The sequence below is a fragment of the Gouania willdenowi genome, chromosome 11 (assembly GCF_900634775.1).
Source record: "Gouania willdenowi chromosome 11, fGouWil2.1, whole genome shotgun sequence".
NCBI lineage: Eukaryota > Metazoa > Chordata > Actinopteri > Blenniiformes > Gobiesocidae > Gouania > Gouania willdenowi.
The window spans coordinates 7,872,783-7,896,281 of NC_041054.1; the positions used below are offsets into that span (position 1 = coordinate 7,872,783).

Here is a 23,499-nt window from a genome sequence, read left to right on the forward strand (position 1 = left end):
ACAACCCAAATGTTTGTGATGGCGTCAAAAACAACCATTAAACAACATTATAGACCTTTGAGAGTTCTTTCCACAATTTGCAGATAAAAATGACAGCATTCATGTTATATAAACAAAGAAAAAATACAAGCCCTTAAAAATGTTGAGTTGGTGAATTTGAGATTTCTACAACTGGATTATTTGGTAATTTACACAATAATTCATGCTTTCTCTGTCATTTTTACTTTCTCCTACGGGAAAAATTTAATGCTCTAAAGGGCCGGATTTGGCCCCCGGGCCTGGAGTTTGACACGTGGTACAAAATATAGCTTTAAAAATTGAAAGGAATAATCACCAGAAGCTTTAATTTTTTCTTCCTATGTGAACAGTGCAGGCGTGGAACACCTCTGTCATTTCACTCTACTCTCGCCCTTAAAGGAGATTCCAGAAGCAGTAAAACATTCCACAGAACTTCATTCAGCTAAGTGCAGACAAAGTTCATGATGACAATAAGTAAATAGATTGTTTTCCTTGGTTTGAAAATCACATTGTGCGGTGCATGTAGTGTTAGGGAGTAACACAAACGGAACAGAAAGACTTCCCTGCTCTGAGCTGACTGTGGGTCACATGGGTGTGGTGCTTGTGCACACACCAAACTTTCCTGTTATTCTGTTACCATGACTACTGATACTGCACAATGTCAGCTCCTCCCCATGGGGGTGTGCTCATCAAGGCTTCATTGAATACTTCACCCTCATTTTAGTCTTTCAGGCAGATCTTCTGTAATTTGGGAGACACGGTTCTTCTTTTATAAAGAGCGAAGCATTCCCTTCCTCAAATGTAGAAGAGTTCAATACTGGACCAATCAAAAACAGTGGAAAGTTTTGGATTATTATCTTCTCACATTGTTTCCCTGATATGATGCACAATGGAAAACTCAGGAGCAGAATTGCTTTTTTTTTACCCTCTACATTTCTTGGTGTGAGTTAAACAGGACATATAGACCTGGATCTTATACCCATAGCTGGTAATACCTACACTACATAGTGCTGAGAGTTGCAACATCACATGGTGCTTTGCAGGGAGGTGTGTTCAAGGCCTGAACATTCTGCAGATTCCTTCAGGCAGTGATAAAAAAGGCTTCATCAAAAGGGCAAAGAACACTCAACCAATAAACCCCAGAGGTGAAAGTAATGGATTACAAGCAGAACCATCATTTTCTATCAGATAAAGACATATCCTAGGCCTCGTGGATCAATAAATCCAAGATCAGTTGCTCGGAAAAAATATGTAAAAGGCAGAGGTGAAAGTAATGGATTACAAGTACTCACGTTACAGTCACTGAGTTGCCTTTATGGGTACTTGGTTTTTTTTTGGCGTATATTTATGAATCAGTAATTTTACTTGTACTTAAGTACGTTTTAAAAGAAGTAATTAATTTTTATTTTAACTAAGAATTGTACATTTGGACAAACCTTTTATTTTATACAGATGCCTTTGTGGAAAATAAATTAATTTCCAATTTTGCAAGATTTGGTCTCTTCTTTTTTAAGTTTATACATGAGATGTTTACTGTATTCAAGGGAATCGTGGCATTACCACAAAAAAAAAAAAAAAAAAAAAAGTGTGTGGGGTGGAGGGAGTAACAAGTAACTTTTACTTTGATTACTATTTAATTGGGCTATCTTTTTTTACTTGTACTTGAGTATTTTATGTATGACTTACTCGTACTTGAGTACAATTTCAATCAAGTAACAGTACTTCTACTTGAATAGGATATATAAGAATTCTTTACACCTCTGATAAAAAACATTTGTTAGGATGCAGAACATATTCTCTGCCTGTGATTTAAAAAAAAAAAAAAGATAACAATATAAATGAAACACTTTAAAAAGTAGAAATGCCAGTTAAATAAAAAAACAAGCAAAATGTTATTTGGTGGTCCAACATATTTAATTTGACAAAACAATGTTTACAAAAACTGAAATGCTTTTTGGTCACCTTTTTTTGTCCTCTCTCCTTGCCTACATGTTTCCCATTTTCTTCAAATGCATCTTATAGCATTGCTCACAGGCAATGGAAAGTCCCACAACCAGAGAAACAAACTCCTCAAAGTCCACCTGGCCGTCCCCGTTGGTGTCCAGGTCCTTCATGATCTTGTCCACAGCAGCCGGGTCCTTCTGAGACTATAGTGTTCAGCAAACACAGCGAGTCAGGGAGTGGCCGGTGCAAAGTTTGTCATGGATTTGTGATTCAGTGACTTTTGTACACAGAGGCTTTATCTGATGTGTGTGTGTACTCACTCTGAGGAAGTTTGATAGCTCGTTCTCCATCAGCTCTCGAAGCTCTCTCCGGCTGAGTGTGCCGCTCCTTCCCTCTTTGGAGGCGTAGCGGTGGAACACCTTGATAAGGGACTCCATTGCGGTTTCCAGTTCTGACGGCATGGTTGAGATGTTTTTCAGCTGGAATTCAAAATTTGGACAAAAAAAATTCCAAAAGAAATCACACAGGTGTTGAAACTAAAACTTAAAGAAATGATCGACTGAGACAGAATGAGAAGAACTTGTCATGGGATCTTCCCAGGAAGACTTTTTCATAGCTCTGAAAATTTAAAAGGAAAAGGTCACAAAATTCAATAAACAGTTTTGCCTCCTCTGGCTTTATGTTTTTGCTAATGTCTTCACTTGAAATCTGATGAGACAAACTGCCTCATATAATTATATAATGACAACACATTACCCTTTGTGACCCTTCCCACTGATGAGTAACGCTCATCACAAGTGGGCAAAGGTTGTCATTAGGCTACGTGGAAAGACTGAAAACCCAGAAACCTCCGACTACTGCAGACTTTAACAGAGAGCAGAAATTGCAACACTGTAAAATGAGAGGTGGGAGGAACGGCTGAGGTCAGGCTGTGACTGGAAAAGTTGAACAAGCTGAAAAAATCCAAAGGATGACGAGTACAACCACAGCAGAGCTCATGAGTGTACATAGTAGCCACATACAAACCCCACCCTAATATGGAGACTTTTCACTGGAAAGACCCTATAGTCAGAAAATTTCAACAAATGAAAGAAAAGTTGTACTTGGAGTACATGCTATGTAGTTTTAGATAAACAGGAATCATAAATACAACAAGCAGAAGGAATGAGCAAAAAAGTAGTCACACTAATCCAGGCCTATAGAAAGCTGTGACTAAGCGAATAAATCCATCAAAGCCACAGGAATTTTCACACTCAACAGCTTCTAGATGCAGACACAGACCCGGACAAAAGCACCGTTATTTCTTACCGTGCAGGGCTGAGACGTGTGCTGATAGCAGAGACTGGGAACCAGGAGGGCTTTAGATCAGACCTGGGTCAGCCTTTATATGCAGGCTCCACCCAGCAGGCAGAGACGGACTTAGGCAGAGGATTGGACAGAAACACCACTGTGTTCAACTGCAAGCTTTATGTTTTTGAATGATTAAGAAATATATGCAAGAAATTATTAAAATCTAAGAAAATCAAGTGCACAGTTTACTAATCACCCTTAAAACCACAAAATCAATTCATCTATTCAACAATCTCTTCATATAACAGGATATCTGCACTTTCATCTCATCATATTAGATTTATTTTCAAATCGACTTAATCTCCTGAGGTTTTTTGCCTGTTTTTTCTTTATAAAAGGAGCCTCGATCATTGGTACATTTTACTCCCGCACAGTTTATTATATTATTATTGAACTTTTATCTACAGAGCAATAATGGTCAGCCTTACATGCGTTGTATTGAAGGTAAACAGGAATTTAAAAAGAAATTTAAATCTAATTTCAGAATGACTGTATGTTGAGTTGTTAAATGTGTGTCTTAAAATTTCTTATCGGCCATATTATTCAATATATTAGTATCTTGTAATTATGTGATTGTTATCTCTGTTGACCCCAAGAGGACTAGCTGGTTACTAAGATATCAGCTAATGGGGATCCTTAATAAAAAACATAAAAGAAAACAGCTAATTAGCTACTTTAACACTAAGCCCTGAAAAATTATACTAACTTGTCTTTGGCAAAAATTAGTGCTCCATTTTAGTCTAATTTACTTGATGTGTATTAGTTTCTGTCAAGTGAAAGGACATACTGTAGATGACAAAAATTATTGGTGTATAAGATTAACACTGGTTGAAAGAAAAAGGTTGCCATGGCCCGCCGTTGCCGTAGAAACCACCAGGTCCCACTGCGAGGGGAAGAAGGGTCCTCTCTCCAGAGGCTCTCCGAGACAAACTCTCCCCTTCTTCCCCAAGCTGCTTTAGGAAGTGGCTCATCCTTGGCAGGCCCGCCCGTTCACCAGGAAGGCCCCGGTTGCAGGCTCCTCCATCCTCAACTGAGAGGCCATGGAAGCCTGCGGACTGCTCAGGATGCCACAGGTGGCACCTCCCATTGCTGCGCACCTGCTCCCACTCCGGCCTGCTATTTCTCCACATAGACACATGCTGCCGTCGAAACCGGACCGTCTCCAATCAGACTTGTCCCAAAGGACTTATGCGGCTGCAGCCCTCTCGGTCAGGGCCATGACTGTCCTCTCTCTGCTCGCCGCCTACCAAGCTGAACTTTGTGAGGATTTTGCTTTGTCCCAGGACCCAGTAATAATAGAGCTGTCCACAGTGACGGATGTGTGCCTCCATATCCAAGCCTGCTCACTACAGACTATGGGGAAGGTCATGGGCAATATGGTGATACAGGCGCATGCTCACTGGCTTGACCTTGCAAAGCTGACGGATGCTGAAATATGCAATATCCTTGATGCACCCATCAATCCTGAGGGAATATTCGGCTCTGCCCCATCTTCCAGGCAGCGGCGCTGCAAACCGAAGAAAAGGGAGGATGAGGCTCTGCGCCTATGCCTCCCAAGGAAGTCTCCGCTCACGTCTCCGCCTGTGCGTCGGAGAACAACCCTGCAGCTTCCTCCCCAGGGTCTGCTGTTCAAAGCACCGAGACCCTCCGCCCCACCTCCGCAACCTCAGCAAGGCCTGCCTGCCTGGCCCGAAATGTCCCCAGTCCCAGCTGCTGCTGCATCGGTGCGGCAGTCCCAGCGCACGCAGGCACAGAGAAAGAAGAAGACGACCTGACCTCTTTCCTCTCATCCCAAAGCTGAAGCTGACTGTCCCTCATTCGCCAGCTCCAGCTGTTCCGCTTTCACGCGCGCTTCCATCAGCATTTCACACCCCGCTGTCAAGGCTCAGCCCTCTGATGACCGGGAGAGACGGTCAGGTTCCACAGTATGAGTGGCTGTCGCCCTCTCCTCCATGTCCACAAGCATGCACCCACAAACATGTCAAAAACAGAGTGATGTGCTTATCGCTCGTGCCTGTAGGCCAAAGGTCAGAGGCAACCCAATGTGTGAAAGCGAATTACTTGGAAATGTCAGCGGTGATTGTCACGCTGATCCACTTCCTCGCGTCTCTCAGGGGACATCGTCTCCTGTTGAGGATGGACAACACCACAGCCGTGGCGTATATCAACCAGCAGGGCAGGTTACGCGCTTGTCGGTTGATTTCCCTATGGAGCTTGGGGCGTCTCCTCTGGCTGAAGGCGTCGCACATCCTGGGGATCACGAATGTGGGTGCGCCGATAATGGATGTTGCACCCGGACGTGGTGTGACAGCTGTGGGCCCGTTACGTACGGTGTGCAATGTTTTTCTTCCTGCGCAGCAAAGTTGCTCCACTCGACGTAGACGCACTAGCGCACACATGCTTCTCTGCGCATTCCCCCCATTGGCTCCGATGTGGCCATTCTCTGATCCTGGTGGCTCTCAACTGGTCGGCTATGCACTGGTTGGCAGAGATTAACCAGCTGCTCTGTGCCCCTCGGCAGCTCTCGCTGCGCAGGGTTCTGCTGTCGCAGGCGGGAGGCACGGTTTTCCATCCACGCCCAGAAAGTCTGGTTCAATAGGCCTGGCCCCTGAGTGGCACAATCTGTCAGCTGTAGGATTATCACAGGACGTGTTTTCTACCATACAGAGCGCTCAGGCCCCCTCCACTAGATCTCTTTATGACACTAAGTGGAAGGTGTTTGAGAACTGGTATCTCCAGGGAGGCCACATTCCTGTTCAGTGCCCGGTTGGTGTGATTCTTTCATTTCTGCAGGGCCTTATTGACAGGCACAAGGCCTTTTCCACTGTAAAAGTGTATTTGGCGGCGATCGCCACCTGTCTTGTGGGCTTTGCCCAAACCACTGAGTCAGCATCCGCTAATATGCGAGCAGGCTCCTCCCCGTTTCCAGATCGGTGGTTCCACTGTGGGATCTGGCGGTGGTTCTAGAGGGTCTTAAGGGACCCCCGTTGAACCAATGGGTGAGACGGACCTGAAGTTTGCATTCCTTAAAGCCGTTTTGTCGCTGGTTCTGGCTTCGATCAAAAGAGTCAGTGACACTCATGCGCTCTCGTTTCACCCGTCGTGCACTCAGCTTTCCCCAGGTGATGCGAGAATCATTCTGAGACCAAACCCATTCTTTGTGACGAAGATTGTGGGTTCATGTTCTCCCATTGACCTGCTGGCCTTTTCTGCCTCACAGAGTGAGCAGCGGTCTCATCTGTTGTGTCCTGTTTGGACAGGACAAGGGGCCAACATCCCATAGTGCAGGGGTGGCCAATTCTGGTCCTCAAGAGCCACTATCCAGGATGTTTCAGACGTTTCCCTCTTCCAACACACCTGATTGAAATGATCAGGATCGTTATCAGGCTTCTGCAGAGCTCGATGATGAGTTAATATTTGAACCAGGTGTGTTGGAAGAGGTAAACATCTAAAATACAGTATGCTGGATAGTGGCTCTTGAGGACCAGGATTAGCCATCCCTGCCATAGTGAGACATCTCACTCATTCATCATAGAACCAGGGTTATGAAAGTAACCTATAGTATTCTCTCTAATTTTTACTTTCTCCTGCTGGCCCAATTTGATGGTTCAAGGGGCCAAATTTGGCTCCGGTGCCTTGAGTTTGGCACTTGAAGAGTCTTGTAGACAGAACACATGACCCATTTAAAACACAGATTTTAGTGAGGAGTCAGACTATTTTTAATTATCAAACCTGACATTTCTGTAAACATTGACACTGATTAAGTTTGAGTAAGACCTCAAATGTGTGATTTGTTTGATCAGGGCGGATTGACTCATATTTACACAGAACACAAAAAGCTGTGTCATGGATCAGTTAATGATTCAAACTGCGGTTGCTCTTTGTTCCCTTAATGCCAATACGGCCACATTCACTTGCATTGATGCCCTTTTTCTTTACAGCCAATGACACTTAGACACAAACTCCTCACACAGCCTGTAGCTAAAAATGAAAACTGGTGATTTAGTTCGGGCTATTTACTAATAGTTAAGTGTTTAATTAAAAGCTGGAACTGGCTCTGATTGGAAGATATTCCCGGTTAATATCTTCCCCTTAGTCAATTATTAAAAGAGTAAAAGATGGTTTATTTAAAAAGGAATTCCCTGATAAGTTATTCTTTTTCAAAAATGTTCAGGTTAGTTAAAGATAGATACTATATTAAAATATGTAATATAAATTAGTTAATAATTAGTTAATATAATAAATACAGATAATGTGTGGTACTGTAAATGAATAAAATGATATATTATTATAAAAGGTAAAGTCTTTGTTGTTTTTAATTGAAAATCATGGTTGATGTTGTAATTCGTCCCACAGGCGATAACGTTTGGTCGTTTATGGCCGACATGAATGTGACTGGTATATGTAGACTTCCTCACTGTGAGGAATCTGAGGACACTGCACGTGTTTGCACATGTTCACAATGTGACTACGCCCTCAATGCACCCCCACAAGCCGTCTGCGTTCAGACATCACAAAAGGAACAGTACAACCATGTCTGTAGCGTTGTGTCTCCAGGCTCTGCTGCTTCATACATGCCAATGTTTTTATTCACTACGCTGCAGCCTCATGCTGATCCCAATCTCAATCAATAATGAATAAATAAGTCTGCCTGAAAAAAAAAAAAAAAAAAAAAAAAATACAAATAAATCCCCACACAATGAGTGAATTGCTGCAAAAGTTGTGTTGCCAGGTTGGGTTAGACTGAAACAAAGGAGACAAAGCAGTTTATGGATATAGTTACCTGTGTCATGAGGTACATTGTTGAATGGAAGAGGTAAATATGCAGGAGACAGATACTGAAGTGGTTCACTCATTGACTTATTAGATATAGTGTGTGAAATACTAAAAGAGTGCATTGTTTTGATAGTGTTAGTAGCACAAAATACATACCTGAGCTAATTCTAGTTGCTCTAGTCAAAAAAACATTATTAATTTGAGCTATTGTTACTTTTGATGGTTATCTGTTTAAAAGTAGCTGTATTTTGAGGAATAAATATGTGTAAGCCAAGGCAAATTCATTTGTATAGCGCATTTCATACACAAGGCAACTCAGTTCAGTACATACCAGTGTAACCACATAGCATAACTGTCCAAGGCATGAGGGCGGGGCCAGAAGCATAGGCACAGTTCCAGATTATTGCCAGGGGCGCAAAAGAAAAAAATAGAATTAAATATATAGACCGTCTCGAGATTCGTGCCAACCACAATGTGTGTGACATATTCAGTAATGCACAAATGATTAGTAACATAATTGATAATGTTGACAAAAAAAAAAATTGCGTTGACGCGTCGTTAAATGTTGTAAATTAATGATAAAATCAAGCTGGCGACCGCTTCCAGCTTCATTTTTGCTGCAGTACCATACATGAACTGCTGGGTGCAGTGTCGCTTCACCATTTACTTTATAAAGAAGAATTGCGCAACAGCAGAATAAAGTCACATAACTTGAGCAAATAATTTTAAAAGAACAACAAATGAATTAATATATATTTTGTAGTCACTGTGTTTTATCACACTTAATATGTTTGTATATTATGTACATCAGGGATGGGCAACCGTTATCACAGCAGGGCCACAAAAATGTGATTGTCTGATCCGAGGGCCACATTATAAACATTCACGCCAGTATTAAGAATAATGACCAATCAGTGCATTAACACAGTTAAGCATTTGTTGTCTTTTTGTGTAGTTTTTTCAGAGTTTTTAGTCATTTTGTGTGTTTTTGGAGAAATTTTGCTTATTTAACTGTCATTTTTGGAATTTCTGCTGACATTTTGTGTATGTTATGAGTCATTATATGTGTTTTTGTTATTTCTTGTATGTTGTACCATTTTTGGGTATTGTTTCTGTCATTTTGTGTAATTGTTAGCATTACACGTTTCTTTTGTGTCATTTTATATAAGTTTTGTTGTTTTGTGAGCCTGATGTTCTTTAGTGTGTATTATTTTGGGTTTCACATTACTTCCAAATTATTGAATTACAATTTTTGGTGTGATTTTTTTTTCTAGGGGGGGCCGTACAGATTTAGACCCCAGGCTGCCAGTTACCCATGTCTGATGTACATTATATTGAGAATCTTATTTTTTCAAATGAATTTGTGAAAACTGTAATTAAAAGTTTTGACCACTAGGGGGGGGTGGGGGGATGGTAATGCTCCCCCTGCCCCACGCAAACTCTTAAAGTTGTTCACTAATGTTTGTCATACTAAAAGAGACAGTCCAATAAAAGAAAAGCACTACTTACATCCCTGCCACATCAAACCAAGGCAACAGTTCAGGCATGTCCAACCACAGGGATGCACATGTGTTCTAGATTAACTAATCAAGGCCCACAGAGGGGGAGGGACTGGCACGTGCAGCAATGGTGCATTCATGGACACTAGGAAATGTCCACGGATCAACTTTCTTGTGTTTACGACATCAGGCAGTTTGTGAAGCAACAAAGGTGAGACATTAACAGCGAGGGAGGAATTCCTGGCTCTGTGTAGGCGTGGTGCATAACTCCCTGTTAACTGTTTATTCTGTAACCATGACGACGGATAAGGAGGTGTGTTCATCATGGCGTCATTTTTTTTTTTTTCCATTTTACCCTACGTTTAGTCTTTCAGGCAAATCACATTTCTTCTTATAAACAGCGAAACATTTCCTTACGTAAACGTTTAAAAGTGACATATTTGACTTTAAAGGTCACATTAATTTGACCTGAGGTCGATATCTTGTGAAGAGTAAAAGTTAAAGCGAGAGGCCTCCAAACTGTGTACATGTAGATTATGAGTCGAGATTCCTCAGTACCAGAGAACTAAAGGATGTGTCATTTGTGTGCTCAATGCTTAAATAAACTCAAAGCAGTGAGGATTGACATCAGTAGCTAAACAAAGAGCTTTAGCAAAAAAAAAAAGGTAGAAAGGATGGAATAAAACTCAGAGGCAAAGTTAACAAAATTCTATGAAAAATTGTTTTTTTTAACTGATGTTCTTTTTTTTCCTGATTTTTATTTCTTTGTTTTCATCACTGTATTTGCTGTTGTTGTTTTAACCTGTAAAGTGTATTTGTGGTTCTTGAAAAACGCTTTTAAATAAAAAATACATTATTATTTTTATTGATATTATCCTTATTCTTTTTTTAGCTGCTGCACCTTATTGCTAGTGCAGTTTCTTACCAGCAGAGGGCATCGTTTTACTGTTTAAGTCAAAAGTCGGTGACGACATGAGAGGCAACACACCCTTGTTTTTTTAGAGACAGTTTGTTGCCAGATCTGCTCTAATTCATTGAAGCTAAAAACTCATTTAGATTTTAAAGGTGTGCTGTGGCATCTGCTACCAAGACGACCTCACCAAATGGATCAATCATTATTAGGGGTTTAAAATGCCTGGGGAATTGTATCAGTAGAATATGTTCATCCCGCGCGGTTCATTTTTCACAATCTCTGTGTTTTAGATCTATGTAGTAATACATGGTAGATAGTGAGATAGTAGATGGTGGTGTTTATGTTGGACAGCTCAGAGCCAGTGCAGAGACACAGAGAGGGAGTCATTCATCCAGCCTCTGGTGAGGGACGATACTGATGAAAAGCATTCCTTTACACAGTCAGGCTGTTGCAAGTCTTGAGACATGAAGACGGAGTCAACACTGTTCCTTACATTACTGAAACTCCCCCCATCCATCAACTGACCCACTTGTTCCTGTTTTTCAGGGTCACGAGGGTCTGCTGGTGCCTATATCTCCAGCTTAATAAAACTCATAATTCCTCACAAACGAGAAAGGAATATAATTAAAATCAACCATCATTCACCAAAATGTCCATCATATTGATCCACGTTTCCTCATTCTGCAGACGACATGGGATCACATTTGGGCATACAGACCATGTAAACCATTGTACACGTTTGAATGTAAAATGCATGCTTTAGATTTCAGTTTTAGACTAAAAACCTCTAAAAAAAAAAGAAGTGTAACAAATCAATCAAGTGCTGAGAGACTGTTTTAGTTCTTAGTTCACCAAAGTCCACTAACATCTATTTACCATAAACAGATGATTCCTGTTTTTGTTCTCTAACAATGAATTACAGTACTTTGTGCAATGTGTTTTGTAGTGGCACTCGGCTTGATATTATTATTAAAAATAGTACCTTTATCATCCTTATATGTTTATTGCTTCCCTATATAAAATACTACTCAAATAGCAAATCATTCTGCATTTTAATCACAGAGAAAACTATGAATAATTACTTAATTATCAATTTTTCACTGACATATTTACTCTTGACAAACACATCACAGGCTGGATTAAATGCCCCAATTGGCCGGTTTTGGTACATCTGCTCATGTTGACTTTAGGAATGACTCTGTATGTGACATCGATGTCTGTTTGTGTTGTAAGCTAATAGCTAAAGGTAGGACGATATGTTATGCGACAAGATACTGGGAAATTAAATAGTCACAACACAAGATGTATCGTCGAGGTTACAAGTGGTAACACGAGGGAGAGGTCGGAACAAAAAAAAAAAATCGTCACGATCTTCTACTACAGGGTGTCAAACTCGAGGCCCAGGGGGCCGAATCCGGCCCTTTAAAGCATCCAATTCGGCCCAAAAGAGAAATTAAATGATGGAAAAAACATGAATTATTACCTGATTGCATTTTATTTCTCAATTAGTTCAAATAACTCTTAATTAATCCCAAAATCCTGCTTTTTTTTTTCTTAAAATATTTCACATAATTTCCTCAAATTAAATAAGAATTGGTCAACAAATCACTGAAATTTGAAATATAAGATCCTGCAGGGACTGACATGTCAATTATTGTTTGGATATTGTCATTGCCTTACATACTTTAAATATCATTTATATGTAGAATTTCAAACTCGGGCACATTAATGTTGAAATTTGTAATTTTCCTGCCTAAATTCTACAGCCCACTTGGGATGAAGCTGCTCTGTATTTGGCCCCTGGGCAAAAATGAGTTTGGTATCTCTGTTTGACTCCAAGCCAGTGTGTTGTGGTTTGTTTTTATTTTTTATCTTCTTAATATTGAGCTGATATGGTCACACCCAGTGTGTAAGTGTGTAAGTATGTCCGGAATTAAAATTAATTTTCCAACTGCTATTTTTTTCCTATCCAGAAATATCCTATCACATTGTTGTGTGTATGTGTAGACTACGGACACTCAGAGAAAACAGTCTTATAAGAATGAACTTTTTTATTGCAGCCAACTGTCTTCACAAACACCAGGAGGCTGGATTGTAGTTTCTTCTTTTGTGGTGTTATTATAATTTTTTTTTTACTTCTTCTTTGACTTCTTCAGTTGCATCGTATAACCCTTCTCACAGGCGAGCGAGAATCCAGCAACCAGACTAAGAAACTGCTCAAAGGAAATGCGACCATCGCCGTCTGGATCCAGGTCCTTAATGATCTTCTCTACAACTGCAGGCTCCTTCTCTGCCTGCAGAAGGAAGGGAGTGTCAGCACAATATAAGACCAGCATCTGCACACTTAAGCAGGGCTTCTCAACTCATGGGTGGAGGCCCAGAGGTGGATCACGGAACCATTTCCAGTTGGACATTAGCATTCCAACAAAAGGACAAATAGTTCACTTGCTTTTTTTTTTTTTTCTCAAAATAATTATGCAGATAAAAAAGGCGACCTCGTCTGTGTTTTTCACAATATTTCTGTCAAAGCACAACATTTTGAAGTATTAAGTAAACATAGTTTGTATATGTGTCTCTATTCATTGTTTTCTGCTGCATTATTTCATCTCAAATTTCAGTTTTCAAGCAAGTTATTAAAGGGTGTTACAGGGTTCTGAGGACAGACTCTAAAGCAGAATTCCTTTTATTATTATTATTATATTTAAAAAAAAAAAAATAAAAAAAAAAAAAAATAAATTAAAAAAAGCAGAATTCTTGCTTTAAGGTCCTGGAAATAATGTTAAATAAAATAAAATAAAATAATAAAATCAAGACTAAGTTTGTAGATCAATAAATCAGAGATTATTTTCTCCACAACAGTTAATAATAATATGTAAAAGTTGAAATTGCCCCTTGAAAGTCTGTTTTGTTCTTCAGTGCAAACACTGGCTCATAATCGTGCGATGTGGAATCCCGTAGACCAGTGATTCTCAACTGGTGGGTCGGAACCCAAAAGTGGGTCGCGGACCTGTACTGGGTGGGTCGCGGACAGCCGGTCAAAAATAAATAAATGCTCAATGTCTCTCATGTTGGACTTATCTTTAAAAAAGATTATATATGTGTGTTTTCAACAGCTATTTTAAATTTGTTTGGTTGTATTCTAAAAAAAAGTGGGTCACGATTTAATGATCGTGACAAAATGTGGGTCCCAGGGTGAGACCAGTTGAGAACCCCTGCTGTAGACGAGTACATAGAAGTGTTTTTATGTCATTCTTACTGTGATTTCTTGTGTTTGCGCTAAAAAACTCTGCCAAAGTGACTTCCAAACACATTTCAGGTGTTTTCATGAACTAAAAGTTGGAGCAAAACAATGGCGAATGTTTATTTTGGGGATTACACGAAAATATACGAATTCAGCCAATTTAGAACAAAATAGTGTGAAATGAATCACTGTGCTCCTAGTCTGATAGAGAGACACAATAAATCAGGGAAAGAATTAAGTAAAAACACTTCTATGCATCCAGGACTCCACATCCCACAATGCAATGCATGAAACTTTTCCAACAATGTTAATAGGGAATGTTTACAGTGGAGATTAAAACAAACTTTTGAGCCACAATTTCAACCATTTACATCTTTTTTCCAAGCAACTGATCTGATTTTATATAAACCATGAGGCTTATCCTATACAGAATGTCTGATCAAAAAGGTCTTCAGCAGCTTGAGAGCAGCTATTCTCAACTGGTGGGTAGGGACCCAAAAGTGGGTCGTGAACCTGTACTGGGTGGGTCACAGACAGCTGATCAAAATTGAAAAAAATACTTAATGTCTCTCATGTTGGACTCGTCTTTTATTTTGAAAGAAACTTTTCTTTTGACAGGCATGTTGCAGAAATGCATGTTGCACAGGAAAATATCTAGATTTATGTTTAAAAAAAGATTATTTACAATATTCAACAGCTATTTTTTGAAAAATCAAATTTGGTTGGTTGGATTTTAAAACAAAAAACAAAACAAAAGCAAAAGCAAAGTGGATCACGATTTCATGATTGTGGCAAAATGTGGGTCCCATGGTGAGACCAGTTGAGAACCCCTGCTTTAGAGGACAATCTGTGCTCCAGCAAGGTCATTTTGTCTTTTCTTTGGAAATAATGTAGAATGTGTCATTTATTCAGACCTTTTTTTCAGGAAATTAGATCTCCTGACCTGTTTCGACTGTCAACTGCCAGTCTTCCTCAGAGGCATCTGCTGATCTCTTTGAAGTGTCCTTATGAGTTCATATATTTGTTAATTTGGAGTCCTTCTATCCGAAGAGTTTGTGTGTCTTCAACAGTCTGTGATTATTAACTAATCTTCGCCACATCAAAGCAATCAGCACACGCCTCTGAGGAAGACTGACAATTGACAGTCGAAACATATCGGTCGATCTAATTTCCTGAAAAAAAAGTCGTCTACATAAATGAAAACTTACATATTATTTCCAAAAAGAAAAGAAAACAATCTTGCTGGAATGATCCCCCCTTAAACAGTGTGCTGACACGCTCTGGTGGCTAAAGTTACCTGATGGTAACCAGGCAGCTCGGACTTTATCAGCTTCTTAAGCTTGTCCCGTCCCACTGTGTAGCGGCCGTTTTCCTCAGAGGCATAACGGTGGAACACTAGAATCAGTCCCTCCATGCTTTTCTCCAGATCTGACGGCATGATGGCTGAAAGATGGAAAAAAAACCCCATTTGTGAGACACATTTAGCTGTTTACGTTTCTCGTTTCAATGTCTTTTTCTATTTTTAACTTGAGTTACAGTAAAACAGCTGTCACCATCATCCCCTGTGGTATTTATTTATAAAAATCCGGTCTTAAAGGGATCGGCTTAACAACAACAGCAAGGATCTGATTTACTGTAAAGCTGGAGCAATTCCAAAAATGTTGGGCTGGAATGTTTAAGATTTTGCAGCAAAGGGAGAGGGCAGCAGTGAACACATGTGTGTACAGGCACACGAAGTGACCACACCCAGAAAAAAAACCCACGAGAAAGGGTCAAATTGGGGTAAAGTAAGAGTGCTGTGTTAAAATGTACAAAGAAAAGGTCATTTAGCATCATCTGGACTTGTGAAAAACAAGCATTTGACTCAAATATTGTAGATATTTGGCTATATTTTAGATAAACATCATCCATCCATGTATCAATTGCAGGGCTGACACATAGAATCACACACACATTCACTCCTGTAGGAAAATTCTCTAAAAAAGAGGAAGGCTAGTGATACACGCCCATGGAGAACATGCAAACTCTGTGCATCACTACATGGCACTTTAATGATAAAATAGCATTGATATAATCCAGATTACAGGAGCTATGCATTAAAGAAAGCTCCACAAAGGTCATGGAAGAATCTGAGAGATGAAAAAAAAACACCTTCAAAGTTCAGTTGCTTCAACCAAGCTACTGGAAACAGAGGTTTTGTAATTTGTGTTTTGATCTAAACAAAAAAAATAAAAAATGTAATCTTCAAGAAGGAACTCGAGGTTCTAAGCAATCTTACCTCCAACACAAAGGAAAGAATCGAAAAGCACAGCAGTGTGTTCAGTCCTCGACTGGGTTTGGTAGGAAAAGGAGTCAGAAGTCAGCAGCAGACAATAAATCCTAGAAGAGGCAATAAAACACACACACACACACACACTCTCAAAGAAGCCCAAATGGTTCACTAATATGCACACCCAGCATGACAACACCAGGAAGGAGAAGGACAGTGAGAAAGGGGTGGAGCAACAGAAGAAGGGAGTAGCACAGGAAACAGACTGTGGGCAGTGGAGAGGGCAGGCAATGCATGCTGGAACAAGTGAGGCACTGCAGGGATGAGACAACACTAGTGGAAGTCAAAATGACCCAGAGAAGACTCACTGACACAGAAATGGAGAAGATTTACTCAAATCAAACAAAAGGAAACCAACTGAAACACTGCAATGACACGTGTGTTTTAGATTAGAAGGAAAAACTAGAAGTAAAATGATCTGAATTCTACACGTGAGCAGAAAAAAAGCCCCATGGTTTAACTCCACCCAGGATGAGTTCTTTGGAAAAGTTGACATTTTTTCCCTGTGAGTGATGTTTTTCTTCAGTTACGCCCTTGTCTGTTAGATTCTGGTGCCACATTAGGAGTTAATATGCTAGATAGCTGCTAGAGATAGGGATAACTGGGTATAGAGGGTTTTCACAGTGCATCATCAACCCGGAAGTCGCCATTTTGGAGATAAGCAGTCGGTTTACAAACGGCACACAAACGAGCAAATTCCGAATTTTGAGAAGAAATGAGGAACTATTGTCGTGTTTTTGGCTGTGCTAATCGGTCAGACCGTGAAAAACATGGAGTTTTATAGACTGCCAAAAGTTCTAACAGATCAGGGAAGAACAATGTCCAGTGGCCTAAGGAGTAGCGGAGCCTCGTACCAGCGGAGGAGACGTAAGCGGTGTGATCAGAGGCAGGAGCAGGGATGCCGAGGGGGGCTAGCCAGCAAGCTAAGAGCTAATACTCAGACAACGGCGCTTCCTTCCATCCTGTGTTCTGATGTCCGCTAACTGGAGAACAAACTGGACGACCTGAAGCTGGATTTAAATGTAAGACGGGAGATGAGGTGTTTGCATAAACACCAATAACAACTGGTGCAACAACGGTGAGCGAGTCTCCCGTCACCGCTCTCCTGATGTAGAACTACTGACTAGAAAATACAGACATTGTTCTTCCCTGATCTGTTAGGACTTTTGGTAGTCTATAAAACTCCACAAGTTTTTCACGTTCTGACCGATTAGCACAGCCAAAGACACGGCAATCCTTCACCATTTCATCTCAAAATTCGGGATTTGCTCATGTGTGAGCTGCTTGTAAACCGGCTGCTTATCTCCAAAATGGCGACTTCCGGGTTGATGACGCGCCGTGAAAACCCTTATTAGAGCAGTGGTTCTTAACTGTTTTCACCCTGGGACCCACATTTTGCCACGGTCATTAAATTAATATTCAACCTACCAAATTTAGTTCTTTCAAAAATAGCTGTTTAAGAGCTGTTTAAGAGAAAATCTCTACATTTTCCTGTGCAACATGCATTTCACAGCACGCCTGTCCAAAGAACATTTTATTTCAAGCAGAGACCATTACGATCCCTTAAAATCAATGTTGTACAGTAAATTACAAGTTGTGACTTCATTTCAAGCTGTACAGTTTTTACATGCATCAGCCCAATGCAAAATCCTGCTTTATAATAAAAAATAGTGTGCTTTAAAGCCTGATAGGCCACTACACACAAACACTGTGTAAAGTGACTGACCTATTAATACAAGACTGCAAAAGCTCCCTAATGTAGATATGGGTGACTAACTCAACCAAAGCATCAAAAGGTTTTGGAAATTGTAAATAATAATAGAACATTTACTTTACTTACTAATACTTTTATAAATCCTAAACCCATTTTTTTTTTAATTCTAAAACTAACAAACATTTCCCATAATATGACAAAAGTTCACCACAGGATACAATTAATGCATCTTTAGTTTAATTTTATTTCACTCTAGAATGGGAATATTTCTAGAATAATGGGAAATTACTAGAAATTCTAAGAGTGGTTGAAAAACACACTAGCAAATCATACATACATATATATTTACTTATTTATACCCTGATATCAGCTATATTTTGTGATGCATAAACCATTCATTAAAGCAGAGGTTCTCAACTGGTCTCACCCTGAGACCCACATTTTGCCACGGTCATTAAATCGTGATATTTGTTTTTAAATTTTTTTTTTAGAATTCAACCAATCAAAAATTGAGTTTTTTCAAAAATTGCTGTTGTAAAGCTTTTTAAGAACAAATCTACTTTATTTTCCTGTGCAACATGCATTTCACAGCATGCCTGTCAAAAGAAAATTTTATTTCAAAATAAAAGACGAGTCCAACATGAGAGACATTAAGTATTTATTGATTTTTGACCAGCTGTCCGTGACACACTTTTGGGTCCCGACCCACCACTTGAGAATCGCTGGTACAGAAGATGGAAAGACGAGATGAGGCAGTTAGTCACAGAGCAAATGTTTGATCAAGCCGAAGAAGGACGCTGTATCCTTTATCCCGACTAATCATATTTACCCTACTGCTACTGTTGAATGATTTATGAAACAATAACAATGACATCTTCAGAATGTTTTTAAACAGGACCTGCTTAAATCTCCTTCAGTGCTCACTTTTCAGCTCAATTTCTTAGGAATTTATCAATTGAAATTAAAATATTCGGTTTTGGTGAAAACATTGGAAGATTTTAATAAAATAAAGTGTAACGACGAGGTGACGTTACTTATGGACTGTTACACTTATGAACTGTTGTAATTTAAAAAAAAAGAGTCAATTGTAATACTGTGACAAACTGCTGTGCTTAATGAAATTAAGAGACATTTTTGTTGTATTGGTTTAATTAATTTATTGGTCAAATGGTGAAGCACATGGTTCAGGCCACAGGATTCATCTAGTGATAAACACAGAAAATACCTTTCAGTTCATTGATAAATAACTTAGCAGTGACATGAAAGATAAAACAATTAAATATGTTCTGGTATTTTGCATGTGATTGAAATGTGATCTTCAACAAAGCTTACCTGTGCGTGGTCTCGTCCTCTTTCCTGAGGTGTTCGGGTAAAAGAATTCCCTGGGGCTTTTGGACACCTTTTTATAGTTCCAGGTGGGAGAGACCAAGCAGAGACTAGGAACAGGGGAGCTGGATGTGTGTAGCTCAATGTAAATATGTAGTTTAATAATTTAGGAGATGTAAATAAGATTAATGATATTAATACAGGGTTAGTGTTTGTGATAATGTCTGTGAGGAAGTGTTTGTGTAAATATTTATGTTGTACTTTTAATATGCACATTTTATGTCACCCCATGCTTGGTACAGGCTAATTAGTGGTACACCTGTATATAAGGACCTTCATTCTGTTCAGCAGGGAGTGGAATGGAGATTGAAGTACATGGTGCTTGTGGTGCAAACTAAAAAAAAAAAAAAAATAAACAGATAAACTGATGCATCAAAACCTGGAGCCTGGTTTCCTTATTGACTGCCTCCACTGCTACGGTTGATCCTTGACATAAAGATATGTAAAAAAACAAAACAAAAACAACAACACTGTATCAGCAGACAGTTTTAGCTTTGTGGGGCCCTATCAGAGGCCCAGGGGCCAAATGCGGCCCCTGAGCTGTTGTAATTCAAAAACTTCGGAGGAACACAAAGCCCAATATGACACACAAAATAACTCCAAAGGTACACAAAGTAACAACAGAAACACAAAGATTCCAGAAATACACAAAATGACTCAGAAAACATCCATTTAAACACAAAAAATAACTACAAAAACACACAAAATAAAAGCATATATTTAAAATGACTCCAGACACACACAAAAAAAATGCCAACACATTTTACACATAATGAGAGACTAATACACAAAACAACATCAGAAATACAAAAAAATGACTAAAAATGCACAAATTCAGAAAAAAAATTCAGAAAATGACAAAAAAATACACAAATTGACAACAAAAACACACATAATGACACCAAATCCCACACAAAATAACTCAAATACTGAAAAACACACAAAATAGATTGATCTTTTTTCTAAATGCTGCCGTGAATGTTAAAAATGATTCCCAATAAACTGCACAACTTTTAGCTCCGACTATTTTGACTTATTCCTCAAAAACATTAACCACAGCTTATGATTTTAACATGATTTTTTTTTTTTTAATTGTACATTTTTTTTCACAGCATATTAAAGATACAGTAATTTACAGGTACATTTTCTTCTCCTCAGATGAAACTGATAACTCAGCTTTGGGGCCCTCTAGTGGCTGATGGAGCCTTGTGTAAATACATATAGTCTGCCTATAGCCACAAACGCCTCTGTTTACCACAGTTTTCAGCTGAGATAGAAAGAAAAGGCGTTTTCCACACGTGATTGATCCCTCTTTAAAATCCGCCTCATATGCTGGGATCATGAAGCAGATTGAATATTGGGAGCAAATGTTGGTTTTAATTCACAGTTTTCACTTAATAAAACCAATATTTAATGCATTTTTCTCAAAGTCTGACTTACTACATAGATTATTTCTGATCAGCATTTGATGTCATTTCTAAATAAAACCTAAACATTTAAAAAAAAAAAAAATAATAATCATATATTAAGTCCTGCAGTTGTTTGCGCTCTTTTTTCTATTTCACATAACGGTCAATAAAAGCTGCCGAAAGTTAATTCATGAATTATGAACACTGCACTGTTAATATTTGAGCTACATTAGAGGATCTTAGTCTTTAGTTTAGCACTCAGCACTGAAATCAGATGATCAATAGGTCTGAAAAATGGTAAATTACATTTTTATTAGGTATCATATGTGGGTATTTTTGTGATTTACTCATTGGGGAAAAATGTATAAAGTAGAGCTGGGTAATATATCAAGATTTAGGATATAATGAGATTTTTTTTCATAAAAGATTTAGGAAAAGACAATATTGTTTATATGGATATAGATTTATTTTAAAGCTTATGTAATAGTTTCCTCTCTGCACCGCCTCACTCCTCCTTCTGGCCTTTTTTTTTTTGTTTTTTCAGGGTTCATTTGTGTACATTTTGCAGCTGCTAGTATTTTATTACATAGTGAAGGAACTTTATTGTTTTTAGCAGTATAGTATTCTCATGTTGACGTTGTGCAGCTGGCTGTCATTAAAGATGGCCTCCAGAGACGGTTTTTTGAGGAAGACTTTGTCGTAAACAAAAATATTGACATTTATATTTTATATCACCTTTTTGAGAAAAAAAAACCATCAAGATATGAATTTTGTGAGTTAGTAATTATTGTCATCTATAGCAGACATGCTGGAAACTGGTGGCTCAAGGGCCACATCTGGCTCTTGGTCTAATTTTGTGCAGCCCCAAAATAAAATGCCAAAAAATGACTGAAAAACATACAAAATGACACAAAAAAGTAAACAGTCAAGTCAAGATAGAAAAATACACAAAATGACAATAAAAACTCACAAAATAGTACAAAAACATAGACAATATCAACAAAATGACAGAAAAACACACAAACGGAGAAAATAATACACAAAATGGCTTTAGAAACTTTCAAAATGACAGAAAAATACACAAAATGACAACAAAAACTCACAAAATATCATCAAATATCACACAAACAGACAACAGAATACGCTAAATGGCTACAAAAACTCCCAAAACAGTGAACAGTCTCAAGAAAATGATAAAAAAAAAAAAAAAAATTGCAAAATGGCAACAAAAACACACAAAATAACTAGAAAAATAGACAAAAGGCTCTGTTTTATATTAGTGTTTCTTCTATAATGTCAGACAATCTCTTTTGGTCCCAACTCTGATAAACTTTTCCCATCTCTGATCAACAGTATGTTGCAAATGTGACAAAAGTCTCCAAAGTTTTTGAAAGAAAACAAGGTTCAGCATTGGGTAGAAGAAGGTTGTTGGTTCGAATCTCACTCGGGCTTCGGTTATTCTTGTGTTTCCAAAGGGTTTTCTCCTAGCCTCCAGGCCTATGTTAGATTGATTGGAATGTCTAAAGTTAGCAGAGGAAACCTCACCGTGGTTAGTCAGTGTGTGGAGTTTACATGGACTTCCAAATGTGAGTCATTATTTGCTGCCTAATTACAGGTCAGAGTGGATGTTTGTTGCTGAGCAGCTGCTGACAGCGCACTCACATTCTCCACTACCAGCCATGTTGTGATGGTGGGAGAAACTGGAGTAACTGGAAAATTCCACACAGGCCCTGAAAGGAAAGAGAAATCCAAAGCCAAGAGTTTCTGGTTGAATATGAAAGATGATAAAAAAAAACATGGACCCATTAAAGCACTGGTTCCTTTCCACTGATGGACTTTTTGGGGCAAAAGTAGAATGTACTGTATCAATGTCTGAAGGGATTGAGTGTGTTTTTTTTAACTTACTGTCATTTTGTTTTCATTTGATGTGTTTTGTCATTATGGATGTTATTTTTTCTTTTATTCCCAATGTATGATGTGTGCTATATGTTCAACATGTTCTTTTACAAATAATAAGATATATTGTTTAAAAAAAAAAAACTAGATTTATATTTGAGAAAGTGAAAGTATAGAGAACAGTTGTTAGATAATGTATGTAGTGTTTTAATTGGAAAAAGAATAATAATGATTTAAGTTGGTTGAGCTTTCTGCCTCTTGCTACACTGTGTATCTTTTTCTGTGATATTATTGTCACTATTGATTAGTAGATCATTAAATATTTGTATGATTTTTGTAGAAATCATACAAATATATATGATTTTATAAATATATTCTACTTGTATATATACTAATATACATATTAGTATATATGCTAATATGTATATTAGTATATACATATTAATGTATATTAATATACATATAGAATGTGTATATTAATATGTATATACATAGTAATATACATATTCTATGTATATTACTGGTGTTTAAATAATTTGTTCTATTATTATTCTTTTATACTATCATTTTTTATTCATCTATTTATTCTTTAAGGGCTTAACAGGGAACTTGGGAAGGTTATTCTTAATAAAAAAAAAAAAAATACATTTAATCAGTCATTTTTTAAATATTTTATTATCACTAGACATTTCAGGTGACCCCATTTTATTTCCAGGCGACCCCACATGGGACCACGACCCCAAGGTTGAAAAACGCTGCTCTATAGTGTGTTGGACAGGAGGAACCTTATGAATGGCTGGCAACAACATATTTTAGGAATCTTATCTTCTGGTTTAAAAAACAAAAATGGTTAGAAATATGTTTTATAAATACTTCATTTTTTCCTAGAAATGAGGATCATAATTTCACTGCCAAATCTGATCCTTGTGTACTGGCCTAATATTACCATTAATATGTGGTTAAAAACAAAAAGTGCAGGACTCCAGTGTTTAAGATTAAAAGAAGATGATTCATTTCCTTTACT

At 38.4% G+C, this 23,499-nt stretch overlaps 2 protein-coding genes across 2 annotated transcripts; both read right to left on the minus strand.

The window, feature by feature from the left end:
* Positions 1-1,910: 1,910 nt before the first annotated feature.
* LOC114472196 (protein S100-A1-like) lies at positions 1,911-3,422 on the minus strand. The gene is made up of 3 exons (XM_028461365.1): positions 3,271-3,422; positions 2,283-2,441; positions 1,911-2,165 (listed from the first exon to the last, which is right to left on the minus strand). The coding sequence occupies exons 2-3, from the start codon at positions 2,421-2,423 to the stop codon at positions 2,004-2,006; spliced, it is 303 nt and encodes a 100-aa protein (XP_028317166.1). The 5' UTR covers positions 2,424-2,441; positions 3,271-3,422; the 3' UTR covers positions 1,911-2,003.
* Positions 3,423-12,533: 9,111 nt separating this feature from the next.
* Positions 12,534-16,209, minus strand: LOC114472256 (protein S100-A1-like). Its single transcript, XM_028461454.1, has 3 exons — positions 16,020-16,209; positions 15,039-15,184; positions 12,534-12,794 (listed from the first exon to the last, which is right to left on the minus strand). Exons 2-3 carry the CDS (start codon positions 15,177-15,179, stop codon positions 12,633-12,635), a joined length of 303 nt encoding a protein of 100 aa, XP_028317255.1. The 5' UTR covers positions 15,180-15,184; positions 16,020-16,209; the 3' UTR covers positions 12,534-12,632.
* Between the last annotated feature and the right edge of the window lie 7,290 nt (positions 16,210-23,499).